The following is a 13288-nucleotide window of genomic DNA, read 5'->3' as shown; positions in this document are numbered from 1 at the left end:
AAATCATGTTCAGAAATTCTGCCATAATCAATATTACTGTTCTTCTAGTTTCATTAAATGTTCTGGGCATTTAAAAGATCTGTTTAATCTTGAAGTGCACATCCTTCACATCTAGAAGAAGCATATTTCAAAGTTTATTATTTTAATAACTACATCCGATTTTCTCCAATTATTCAGATGGCCCATCTCCTGAACTGGATTCTAAATGTTTTTAATAATTCTTGTCTCATGTTTCAGATTTCTATTTTATGCTCTACTTTGTACATAAGCATAAGTTGGTACAATTCTCCAACTTTTTCTTCCATCCATTTTCACGACTGTTGTTTTTTATTTTATTATATTAGTAATCGCTTCACTTTATTTTAGAAAGTACAAAGAAGAAAAGTGGAAGAAAGCAGACTTTGCTTAACTTAAATAGTGAAAATAGAAACCTGAAGGGGAATATAAAATACAACAGCAAATTTCAAAGTTTACCTACAGCAATGATGTAAATTGCATCCTAAGTAATCCTACTTCCCATTTAAAAATTATTGTTGTTGTTTTTAATTTCTGTCATCATATTTTTAATTTCCAAAGCTACCTCATGTTCACTGATTTATTCTGTTTAAAATAAAGGGAGATAGTGAAGGACAGGGAGGCCTAGTGTGCTGCAGTCCATGGGGTTGCGAAGAGTCAGACACGATTCAGTGATTGAACCACAACGAAAGTAATGTAGCATTGTGCTTTATAGGTATACTATTCTCTTTTGCCTCTTAGATATTATTATTGATAATTTTTTGATGCTTCTTTCTCTGTCTAATCAAAACAAACCAACCTTGCTTCCTCTGAGTTACTTATTTGTCAAGGGGGGCCTTCTTTACCTCTGTTCTCTTGGACTGACCCGATGCCCCATAATAGACGCTTTCAGTCTTCAGGCCTGGGTCTGAGACCTGTTTCATGAAGCACCCATATCCCCTCCTACCTGCCCAGCCCCTGCTGTTCTCTCGGACACCCCACCAACCACCTAGCTGGCAGAGCGACAGCTGTTGAGGCAGGCAGGCTGTGGAGCTGGGAGAGAGCAGCAGGCCCTCATCACCACCAGCTCTCCAGGCTGCAGGCAGACGCCTACAGGCCACAAGGAAAGCAGGCTGATGCTGGGGGTTGTGCGAGGCAGCCAGGCCTCTCAGCCCTGGCCTGAACAAATGCCCACCATCTCCTACTTAAGAGAAAGTCACTCATGGACTATATACGGTCCACTGAATTCTCCAGGCCAGAATACTGGAGTGCGGAGCCTTTCCCTTCTCCAGGGGATCTTCCCAACCCACAGGTCTCCCCCATTGCAGGCAGATTCTTTACCAGCTAAGCCACAAGGGAAGCCCATTTCCTACTTAGGGTGCTTTTAAAATTTTGATTCTGGGAAAAGAAAAGAGACTATATATGTGTATATATGTGTGTGCGTGTGTGTGCTCAGTTGCTCAGTCATGCCCAGTTCTTTATGACCCCATGGACTGTAGTCTGCCAGGCTTCCCTGTCCACGGGATTCTCCAGGCAGAAATACTAGAGTAGGTTGCCATTTCCTACACCAGGGAATCGTCCCAACTCAGGGATCGAATCCGCACTGGCAGGCAGACTCTTTACCGCTGAGCCACCAGGGAGGCCCATGTATACATATATATACATACACACATATACATATATGTATATTCTTTTAATTTCACAGATGACTGTGCTATGGAGCCCAGTTTGAAGACCTCGTCAATGCCAACCAAAATTTCTTGCACCCTTAAGTATTCCAAGAACTGGGACAATCAAGAACATTTTGGCAAATCCTCAAAGAAGCCAAGACCTCAATAGCTATGGGGAAAGGGATACTTATATATCAATACCTATTGCTGCCTCTCATATTTGGAAAGATATACATACTAAATATTTGAATGATGTATATATACATATACTAAGCATATGATGACTGATCATGGGGTGAAAGAAAAGCTTGCAAGATGGGTAAGAGTTATTGAAACACAATTTCAAGCAGTGCAGCCTAGTAACTGAAAATCAGTAACCTAGAAGCTCAATCTCTCCATGACTATCAAGCAATTAAGGAAAAATAAAATGTAATGGAAAAAGCAGAACTTACTACAAAGGCTACAGAAATCACCAGTGATGCCAGCCTGAGATGAAAACAGCAATGCTCTATGGGAAGAGCTCTCTTCCTTTGCTTCACAGATAAAGTTTTCCACCAATTCTTACCCATAACTAATGAGCCATAAAATTAAAAGACGCTTGCTCCTTGGAAGGAAAGCTATAACAAACCTAGACAGCGTATTCAAAAGCAGAGATATCATTTTGCCAACAAAGGTCCATTAGTCAAAGCTATAGTTTTTGCAGTAGTCTTGTATAGATGTGAGAGCTGGACCATAAAGAAGGTTGAGCCAAAGAACTGATGCTTTTGAACGGTGGTGTTGGAGAAGACTCTTGAGAGTCCCTTGGACTGCAAGGAAATCAAAACAGTCCATCCTAAAGGAAATCAGTCCTGAATATTCATTGGAAGGACTAACGCTGAAGCAGAAGCTCCAGTACTTTGGCCACCTGACGCGAAGAGCTGACTACTGGAAAAGACCCTGAAAGATGCTGGGAAAGATTGAGGGCAAGAAAAGAGGGCAATAGAGGATGAGATGGTTGGATGGCATCATTGACTCAGTGGACATGAGTCTGAGCAAACTCCAGGAGATAGTGAAGGACAGGAAAGCCTGGCGTGCTGTGGTCCAGGAGGTCACAAAGAGTCAGACATGGCTAAGTGACTAAATAACAGCAACGAAGTATTGGTGAGAAGACCAAACCAGGATACTGGAAATCCAGTGATGTCTTTGTTCTTTGCAAAGGAGGAGTCAGCTCTTTAATCTCAATCCTGTCACTGAATTTAAAGTTGGGAGGTCAAAGTTAGCTCAGAGTAGCCTCTGATTTCCACTGATTCTAATAGGTCCTGGGCTTCCACTAGCTGGGCTCTCTGCAGATTACCTGGGCTGAAGTGGAAAATAAGAGTAAGGAGGTACCATACTGTTGATTTTGAACCCAATCAACCCTAAAAAGAGAACATTAAATGTAGTAATGAGACGACTTGAGATGTTTTGATGTTAAAAAAAAATTGTGGTCATTAAACATTAGTATTGTAATTAATAATAGTATTAATTAGTATTAAACAAGATTAATAAAAAAATCTCTTAGCCTGTTAAAATTTCTTGCCCAATGCAACCACTAAAAATCTATGTCAATGGATACAGATGTTTAAGAAAAGCGAATAGTCAAAAAACTGAATCTAAATAAAAATTTAATAAAACAAAAAGTCACAACAATGAAAAAGGATGTATATGAAAAAAGTCAACAAATACTTCAAGTACCATACTGATTCTAGTATTTATTTTAAAAAGAATGTCTTGCAGAGTTCCTACAGTTTCCCACATTTTAAAAATGTATAACAAAAGTGATCACCTTAAAAAGCCCCATCATTAATGTTACAAATATTAAAAATAGCCTTCAATTTATTAAGAAAAGAACAATGCAATAGAAAATTGAACAATATAGAAGAACAGGCAAATTGTAATGGCAGAATTACAAATGGTCAAGAAACATGAAAAGATGCCCAATGTCACTAGCAGTCAAGAAAATGCCAATGTAAAAACATTTCATTTTTACTCATCAGAATGGCACAAGTTTTAATGACTGGTTAGTCAGTCCTAGGGAATGTAGAGAAAAAATCCTTTTGTCATTTACCACCATGGGGGCAAATGTCTCAATTAAATTCACTATAACTGACATCACTAATTCTAATGAATAAAGAAAACCCATTAACTAGATATCGAAAAAATAAGAAACTACAGACAATAAGATAGTATTTTTATAAAGCAAAAAAGAAATGAACACATGTAACGCTATAGGTGAAATCTACCTCTAGCAAAGGGGAAAGTACAACAGGAAAGCAATGCCACACTGCAAGAAAGGTGCAGATAGTGAATGGGATGAAAAGGAGACAAATAATGATACTCCAAATGCATTTATATCACTGAATGGGTTCTCGGGATCCTGAAATGCAGCCATTTCAAAACTAAAACGGAAGCACATCATTAAGCCTACCGATTACCTTTAGTATCTTCTAACTCCCCAACATATGCCAAGAAAAGACTCTCCTCTTTTAAGTTTGAAATACGGGGAAATGTTTCCAAAATGGTTGCTAGGTCAAAACTTAGAAAAGCTTAATTCTTTTTACACGTAGTAATCCAATATCTGGTGAAAGAAATAAAAGAAAACTGAAGGAAAAATCATTTTTATCTGTTCATACAAACAAATGAAAAAATATGCACCATGAACTCATCGTAACACTATTTTGGGTCATAATAATACATTATCTTGAAACCAACTGGTACTTCAGTATGGAGCTCTAAGCTACAGCGACTGGAGATTCCTCTCTACTGAAAACATAGTTTTGGCAGGATTCCAGTAGATCTCTCTCATTACTGGCAAATGGTTCTCCATGAAGGAAAAATAGGGTACAGTATAAATAATAATACTCCAGTGAAAATATTTAATGCCAAAGCATGGCTGTCATTGTCAAAGGAATGACTGTGGTTCACTTCAGTATCACTTCTCTTTACATAATTAAAAAAAAATTATAGTAGAGGCATTAGACTTTGGTTCAAAAAATGCACATGAAGAATGCTAAGCCTTGACTTAAAAGATCTTTTCGTACCTTCACATTATCTGGATGCAGCCCCCCAGGGTGCTTGTCCATGTACTGACATAAATCAGTATGCTAGAAGAAAAAAAGGAAAACGTATTAACATCCCTTTGGCTATAAAACAATGAATCAATATTTTTCTATTTCAAAGTCATCACTACTTTCTGAACCAAGCAAATATAAGACAAGTGGGTGGATTTTCTAGTGTATGCAGCTGCACGTTCCTCCACCCTCCATTTTAACCACAGTTGAATCATTACTCCAGATTCTATCTTATGTTAAACATATCTGTGCATTAGAAAGAATTTATGTCCACAATTTGCTAATTTGTTAAATGCCTAATTCTCACATTGAATATGTATCTCTTAAGTGGAATAAGAAGAAACCTTACCTAAATATATATACCTTAACTTCAACTAAAAGCACATACACATAGAGTTAACCAATCCAAATACAATTTCAATTACCTGCATTTTTCAAGTGGAAATGAAGGTGATGGTTATTTATTTTGTATGACATGTAAATATTACAAACAGATCATTCTAATAAAATTAATCATTGGATGTATTTACATTTCTCATAACTATATTCATTAAAAGATAATTTTCAGATTCTCAGCACTCTTGAATATATTTGAAAAAATATTTCTTTTATAAAACTTGATAATGATTTACTTTCTAAATCAATGCAAATACTTCCAAAGTTATAAATTAAGACAAATACATCCAGATTTATTTTAAAAAGAAATATCCCTAGATAGCAACTTATACTGTAATTTTTCCAAATATCCCAAGTTGAATTTGCACACGTTGTATATTTTCTTTTTAATGCTTTTTCTGTTTATATCATGAGCTACATAAAACTTCTAAAGAAACATGTAGAGTTGCTGTACAAATTTTCCTAATCTTATCTATTGGCGGTAACAATTTTATGATTTAATCACTCTGTAAAAACCAGTGACCACGATTATTTATGCTCCATTATCAGGTTTCAATTGTTGAGGAATTATAAGCTTTTGACACATTCATAAATAAGCCTGTACATGGTTGTAGCCATGATGATAACATTTCAGATTCCTTTACTGAGTTTTTCTTGCGTGCCAGCTGGTAACTGCTGAGAATACAGAGCAGAATTTAGCATTCATTCACTGTTCACCATGTATTTCTCAGCTCATTACCTTCCAGGCGCTACACTAGTCATTCTGTTGCTGTTGTTCAGTCGTTAAATTGTGCTCCACTCTTTACTACCCCATGGACTATAGCATGCCAGGCTTCCCTGTCCTTTACTATCTTCTGGAGTTTCCTCAAACCCATGCCCGTTGAGTTAGTGATGCTACCTAACCATGTCATCCTCTGCTGCCCTCTTCTCCTTTTGCCTTCGATCCTTCCCAGAGTCAGGGTCTTTTCCAATGAGTCCGCTCTTCACATCAGGTGCCCAAAGAAAGCTCTGGAGTTTAGTGACACTAATCAGTAAGGACACAGAATTCAAGGAAACAGATGTAGGTGGAAAAAAACCAGGACATGTGTAATGACAGTACAGTCAGTTGTACATTAGGAATACTACTGGGCAGTGTTTGAGGACATAGAGGGAGGCCCTTAATGTCTGCTCAAGACAGGCCACAGTAAGTGATACTTTCAAATAAGATCTGAGTAGAGAGTGAAAAAGGTCAGCCATGGAAGAACAAAGGGAAAGAACATGGGATAGAAGAGATGCTCTTGGATATATTCTAAGACCGTATTGCCTTTCTCTTTTCCACACACTGAGGACAGAAACTATATACTTTAAAAATTTTTTATTTTGTACTAGGGCATAGCCGATTAACAATGCTGTAAGAGAACATGAAAATGGTCCATGAAAAAGTATGTTTTAATATACTACATGATATACAACTATAATGTGCTTGCTGTCTCACACATAATAAACTGGTAAATAGAAAGTAGATCCAATCATAACAATAATTAATAAACATATGTTAAAATCTCTTTTTAAAATGTAAATTTTCAGTTTACAAAACAAAATCAAACTCACACTCTTTCCAAGATAAAGGCTAAATATAATAACAAAAAATAACAGAAAACCTGAAAGTAAAGGGATAATACACCATATTATATATTATATATTGATGTTATTTATATTTTATGGTATTTATACTGGCAAGTACCAATAAAAAGCAAAGAGCAACTTATCAATGTAAATGTTAAACATAACAGAATTCAAAGAAAACAGATTAAACATTTATTCACCTAGCAACATGGTATATCACTATAAAGCAAATACTGACCAAAATAAAAGAAGAAGCTCAAATTTTCACAAAATTTTGAAGGTTACTTCTTTAAAAAAAATCAACCAGTGAAACTGACAATAAAATTAAAAAGTAAAAAGGAGGTTATATAAAGGATATGAGTAACACAGCTAAAAAGCATGTTTAATTTTATGCCCAATAAACTTAGGCTACATATCCTTAAAGAAGTGAAATGATGTTAGGGTCAAAGCTTCCATTGTACTTTCTACTTGACGTATATGCATTAAATGCAAATTGTGCATAAATAAATAACAGAGTCTCTGCTTTCAGAGAACTCAAACGTTCTGTGGATTTTTATATACCTGTGAAAATACTGTAACTTTTTTCAAAGAATAAAGTACTCAAGCATTTTGTTTGAACCCAACCAAACAAACAAAATCCCCACTTAACTATGAGGATGGAAATATATCAGGAACGGGGGAAAAAGTTCCTGAGTCTCATGTATACCTTATATCCTTCTGTGTGTATATGCATGCCCAATGATCCTGCAACATGAATAACAAGGAGGCTTCTCCAGAAATGAGATCTTAGGGAAATTTCAAAAAGATTTTTCCCAAACCTTTAAAAATTTTAAATTTGTATTCCCTCAGTTGTATGGCATGAACATGTATGTATGCACACACACACGGCTGTCACTAGCTACATAGCCTTAGGTGGTTATATAACCTCTGGGTATCAGTGTCTTCATCTGTGTTATGGGGATAATCCTAGCACACCTACTGCATATGGATATTGTGAAAATTAGTATGAAAATATCCAATATGCCCAGCACGGGGTAGATGCTGCAGGTGATGATGAGGATAATGATGGTGATGAAGATTTTCTGTAGTGTGTTTAGACTACGAAGGGATATTTTGGAGGACTGCAATTCAAAATGAAATGCTAAATACCGTTTGAGAACTGGAACTCTTAGGCATAACATTTCACTCTTATTATATGCATTCTTCCTGTCCGTACGTCCAGACATTCCCATTCATACTCCACAGCTCTCCGTACACAACCTCTGAGACTACTTCTAGCAAATACATCATTCATCTCAGATTGCTCTGGGTGATTAGGGGCAAAAATCTAGAGAACCTCAAATGGAGGAAAAGACAAAAGGTGGTATAAGGTTTTATTTTGTATCCTGGCAAACTTCCATTTTACTTTAATTAAAAACTTTCTCCTCCCCCCTCTTTTTTTAATATACAATACTATGCCTGGAACTACATTAGATGTGCCTAAATTACAAATTTCATTACATCTCTTCATTTTAACTTCTCTCCTTCGTTCAACTCACTGGATTATGTGACCCTTGTGACTTTTCTTGGTCCAGAAATAATAGAAGTAACCTTAACAGTCACGCTGGGAGGTAATTCTCTGTTATTACACTTTTTAAAGCCATCCTACACATACAAGTTCTGAACAGAAGGCCCCTATGGCACATGACCAACAGATCACTATCCACTGATGAGACACGCATAATCTCAATCCATCTGGCTTGATCTCTGGCCATTTCTTGTTCTAAAAATAAAAGGAGTATCTTTAGACTAGGTGCCTGGTAACTATAGACCAAACCCAGTCACTCTTCCCCCTCCGATCTCTGTCTTGGCTCGTGGCTAGCATCTCTTCTGGCCTGTACCACGTTATGCTTCACTTCATCTTCCTGCACCTCCCTCTTATTCACTCTACAACTGCTGCTGTTCTTTTGGGCAATGCTTTTAAAAGTACTTGTGTCTGACAGGTTTATACCTGAATGCCTAAGAATACTTCATCAGCCTTCCCTCTAGAGTGGGTGGTTTTAAATGAAGCTATCAAGTGTGGCTAGATTTGTATACCAAGCAGAAGAGTGAGAGCAGAAAACAGCTGGAAGGTTCAATCCCCATACTCGCATGCATTTCTTTCAAAATCAGGTTCCTCTTTCTTTATTGTTGATTACCCATCAAGTAGCATTTATTTAAGGTTCCCGTGTGATGCTAGCGGTAAATGCAGGAAACATAAATGCCAAGAGATAGAAGACATGCAGGTTTGATCCCTGGGTGGAGAAGATCCCTGGAAGAGGAAACGGCAACACACTCCAGTATTCTTGCCTGGAGAACCCCATGGACAGAGGAGCCTGGTGGGCTGCAGTCCATGGGGCTCACAAAAGAATCAGACATGACGGACGTGACTTGGCACGCATGTACGCAGCATTTATTATAGGATTTACAAAGGTGCAGGAGTATTTCAAGGGGAAGGAATTTGAAGAACATATCTGAAACCATAATCCCCTGAACATAAACGTTTTCTGTAAAAGAACCACATTTACAGTTTGGGTTTCTCCATGTTGACTTCATTACACTGTGGCAGGATCAATTTAGAAGGCAGAAGACAGATATTCCTTTGTAAAACAGCAGCATATAGAAAGAGCATAAAATACTGGAGAGAAGACTTTTTCCTCATAAGCACTTGCACACAACAGAGTCTCAGTTAATTTCAGTCATATGTAGACCTGAGAACTACATGACCAACAGAACACACCCATGAAACTTGAAGAGAAAGACATGAAAGGAGACTGCAAAAATAAATTATAAACATGATGACAGTTTTAAACAGGCCTGAGTGCAGAACATCCCTTCAAAAGATTACCTGGAAAAAAAAAAAAAATCCAGCCAAAGAAAAAGATGCAAAACCAGCTGGACTATGACATTCCCGTTTTCTTGATTTCCACTCTCCATTGCTTGTTGTGGCTGTTCAGTCAGTCAGTCATGTGTGACTCTTTGTGACCCCATGGACTGCAGCACGCCAGGCATCCTGTCCATCACCAACTCCTGGACCTTGCTCAAACTCAGGTCCATCGAGTGGGTGATGCCATCCAACCATCTCATCTTCTGTCGTCCCCTTCTCCTCCTGTTCAATCTTTCCCAGCATCAGGGGCTTTTCTAGTGAGTCAGCTCTTCGCATCAGGTGGCCAAACTACTGGAGCTTCAGCTTCAGCAGCAGTCCTTCCAATGAACATTCAGGATTGATTTCCTTTAGGATGGACTGGTTGGATCTCCTGGCAGTCCAAGGGACTCTCAAGAGTCTTCTCCAACACCACAGTTCAAAAGCATCAATTCTTTGGTGTTCAGCCTCTTTCATGGTCTATCTGTCACATCCATACATGACTACCAGAAAAACCATAGCTTTGACTAGACAGACCTTGGTTGGCAAAGTGATTGTCTCTGTTTTTTAATATGCTGTCTAGGTTGGTCATACTTTTTCTTCCAAGGAGCAAACGTCTTTTAATTTCATGGCTGCAGTCACCATCTGCAGTGACTTTGGAGTCCAAGAAAATAAAGTCAGTCACTGTTTCCATCGTTTCCCCATCTATTTGCCATGAAGTGATGGGACCGGATGCCATGATCTTAGTTTTCTGAATGTTGAGCTTTAAGCCAACTTTTTCACTCTCCTCTTTCACTTTCATCAAGAGGCTCTTTAGTTCTTCTTCACCTTCTGCTGTAAGGGTGGTGTCATCTGCATATCTGAGGTTATTGATATTGCTCCCAGCAGTCTTGATTTCAGCTTGTGCTTCATTCAGCCCAGCATTTCGCATGATGGACTCTGCATATTTAAATAAGCAGGGTAACAATATATAGCTTTGATGTACTACTTGCCCAATTTTGAACCAGTCTGTTGTTCCATGTCCAATTCTAACTGTTGCTTCTTGACCTGAATACAGATTTTGCAGGAGGCAGGTTAGGTGGTATGGTATTCCCACCTATTTAATAATTTTCCACAGTTTGTTGTGATCCACACAGTCAAAGACTTTAGCGTAATCAATGAAGCAGAAGTAGATGTTTTTCTGGAATTCTCCATTCCTTACTCCTTTTAAAACTGACTTTGGGTGAGGGAAAAGAAGTAATATGCCTTCACTGAACACCACTGGTAAAAAGACTCTCAGAAGACCCCAGAGTCAGACAAGCTTTTGGACGTGAAAGCTGACCAGGGCAGAAACAAGTATAAGTCAATTATTCAGTAGGCTTCATCATTTAGTATGTGTTTGAAAGTGAAAATGTTAGTTCACTCAGTCGTGTCCAACTCTGCGATCCCAGGCAGGCACAGTAGTCCACCAGGCCCCTCTGTCCATGGGATTCTCCAGGCAAGAATACTGGGATGGGTTGCCATTTCCTTCTCCAGGGGATCTTTTTGACCCAGGGAACAAACCCACGTCTCCTGCATTGCAGGCAGATTCTTTACCATTGGAGCTACCAGGGAAGTTGTTAGTATGGGTTTATGTTTCTTTGTAATCAATGTATTATCAATGAAATGAGGTTTTCCAATTATTGTTCCTTGAAAAGATCAAACTTCTTATTCAAGAGATGCCAAGTCCCTCAGAGAAATTATGCTTTAATATCAGCAATGAATTTCAGACTGACCTTTTCTCATTAAGCAGGAATCTAAACAGAGCACCTTCCCCAACACATACACTTTCCCCCCACCCTCTCATGTTAAGCATGGTGTCGACAATATCTGTCAGCTAATTTTTGATGTTTTTCAGAAGCACTGCCAAAAATGTGATATTGAAAATAGCACAGTCCTATTTTTAGCATCTGAGCTAAAAATAAGGAAGTCTTTCCATGGGGATAACCAACAGAAATCCTCATTTTCTGCTACACACACCCTCCATATTCTTGACTTCTTTTCATGTTAGTTTTCCATCTTGACAGCAAGACAGAAGTCAGTATATTCAGGATTCATGTAATTTTATAGCATTAAAAAAAAAAAACTGCCTCACAATAGTAGGAATACTAGAAAGATTCCAGAGATAATAAAACTAATTCTGAATTTCTTTCTTCTTGAGGAACAGGCTTATTTTACATTTAGATACCACAGTTCATTCATGTTAGTGTATGGCAAATTCATGCTGATATATGGGAGAAACCAACACAATATTGTAAAGTAATTATCATCCAATTAAAAATAAATTAATTTTAAAAATAAGCATCACACCTCAGCTATACTTTTATTTGGAAATTAATGAATACTCGTTTTAAAAAAAATGAAACATTAAGTGCCAACCTGAATTTAAAAAAAAGAAAAAGATGGGGGTGGGGGTAACTTCCCTGGTGGTCCAGTGTCTGAGACTCTGTGCTTCCAATGCAGGGAACCTGGGTTTGATCCATGGTCGGGGAACTAGATCCCACATGCCACAAGTAAGATCCTGCATGCTGAAACTAAGACTCAGCACAACCAAATAAATACATTAAAAAAGCAAACACATGAGATATGTTAAGAACTAGCTGATAACATGTACCCCTTGGAAACATAGAGCCGAGGCACAGTGATATAGAGCCCACAAAAATATCAAGCCCTCCTTTTCCAGACTGATCCTTATTGTTTAAGGAGCTCCTCACTCCTCATCCCAGAGATTACACCCTAATCTCTTCCTTATAATGGGAAAGTGATCCACTGTTAAAAAAAGAAAACTTTGAATATTACTCTGATTGGTGAGAGAGCATATTAAGAAATTTACAAATACCTAAAGCACAAGAGCATTCAAGAGCAATTCCTTCCACTCTTCAGTGGTACCACATAGGGTCCCAAAATGAATGGCAACCATGCTGACTGTTCACGTATCCAAGGCGAGGCTTACTCGTGATCCTTACCTTCTCTGGGCCAGTGTCGCCTTTCCTACCGTCTGGGATACACCACACGCATTTCAACTAGAACCACACCTCTCAGACAGGAGCACATTTGGGAGACCTCACTACCGTTTTATTTTTTAATTTATCAATATTTCACCTGTAGCTCATTAAAGTCAAGCGATTCTCTGGGGAATGGCTGCTGCTAGAGGCAACTGAAGACAACTTCTAGCAGTTGAGCCCTCCTTCCTTCTACAGCAATCAATGCCATGTTCCTCTGGCTATAATCTCTGTTTTAATCAGCCTACATTGCTGTGAGAATTAATACATCAAATTACTGAGCAGTTAGTTTTTAACTGCTCATATATGAAGTCCACAGGTTTAAATTGACTTTGAAATTGCATTTTCCCCCATTCAGCTTTGTAGTATTCATCTATTTAGTCCCAAATTATAATAAATAAAATTTTAATGGGGGTTCAAACATGTGAGCACTATTCATTAGTGAGAAAAAATGAAAAGAAATATTAATCAACTCTCCATTTAAACAAAATCATAGCCATTCAAGGTGCCTTATAGAGAAGGTCTGTATCCACTATATACCAAAAGGTCCATTTTTAAAACAGTGGTTAAAAAATAAAAGTTTGTAAGTATTCCATTATATGTTATTTAGGTATTCTGCAAATGAACTGAAAT

At 37.9% G+C, this 13288-nt stretch overlaps 1 protein-coding gene across 1 annotated transcript in view; it reads right to left on the bottom strand.

Annotated features, from left to right (window-relative positions):
* The window catches only part of CDK14 (cyclin dependent kinase 14), a 664071-nt gene that overhangs the window by 346851 nt on the left and 303932 nt on the right, over positions 1-13288 (bottom strand). Inside the window, exon 7 of the mRNA XM_052638676.1 lies at positions 4724-4786. Within this exon, the coding sequence (XP_052494636.1) occupies positions 4724-4786 (63 nt within the window). The remainder of the gene's footprint in view (positions 1-4723; positions 4787-13288) is intronic.

Source organism: Budorcas taxicolor, chromosome 4 (assembly GCF_023091745.1).
Source record: "Budorcas taxicolor isolate Tak-1 chromosome 4, Takin1.1, whole genome shotgun sequence".
NCBI classification, from domain to species: Eukaryota; Metazoa; Chordata; class Mammalia; order Artiodactyla; family Bovidae; genus Budorcas; species Budorcas taxicolor.
This window is presented reverse-complemented; position numbering and strand designations above follow the sequence as displayed.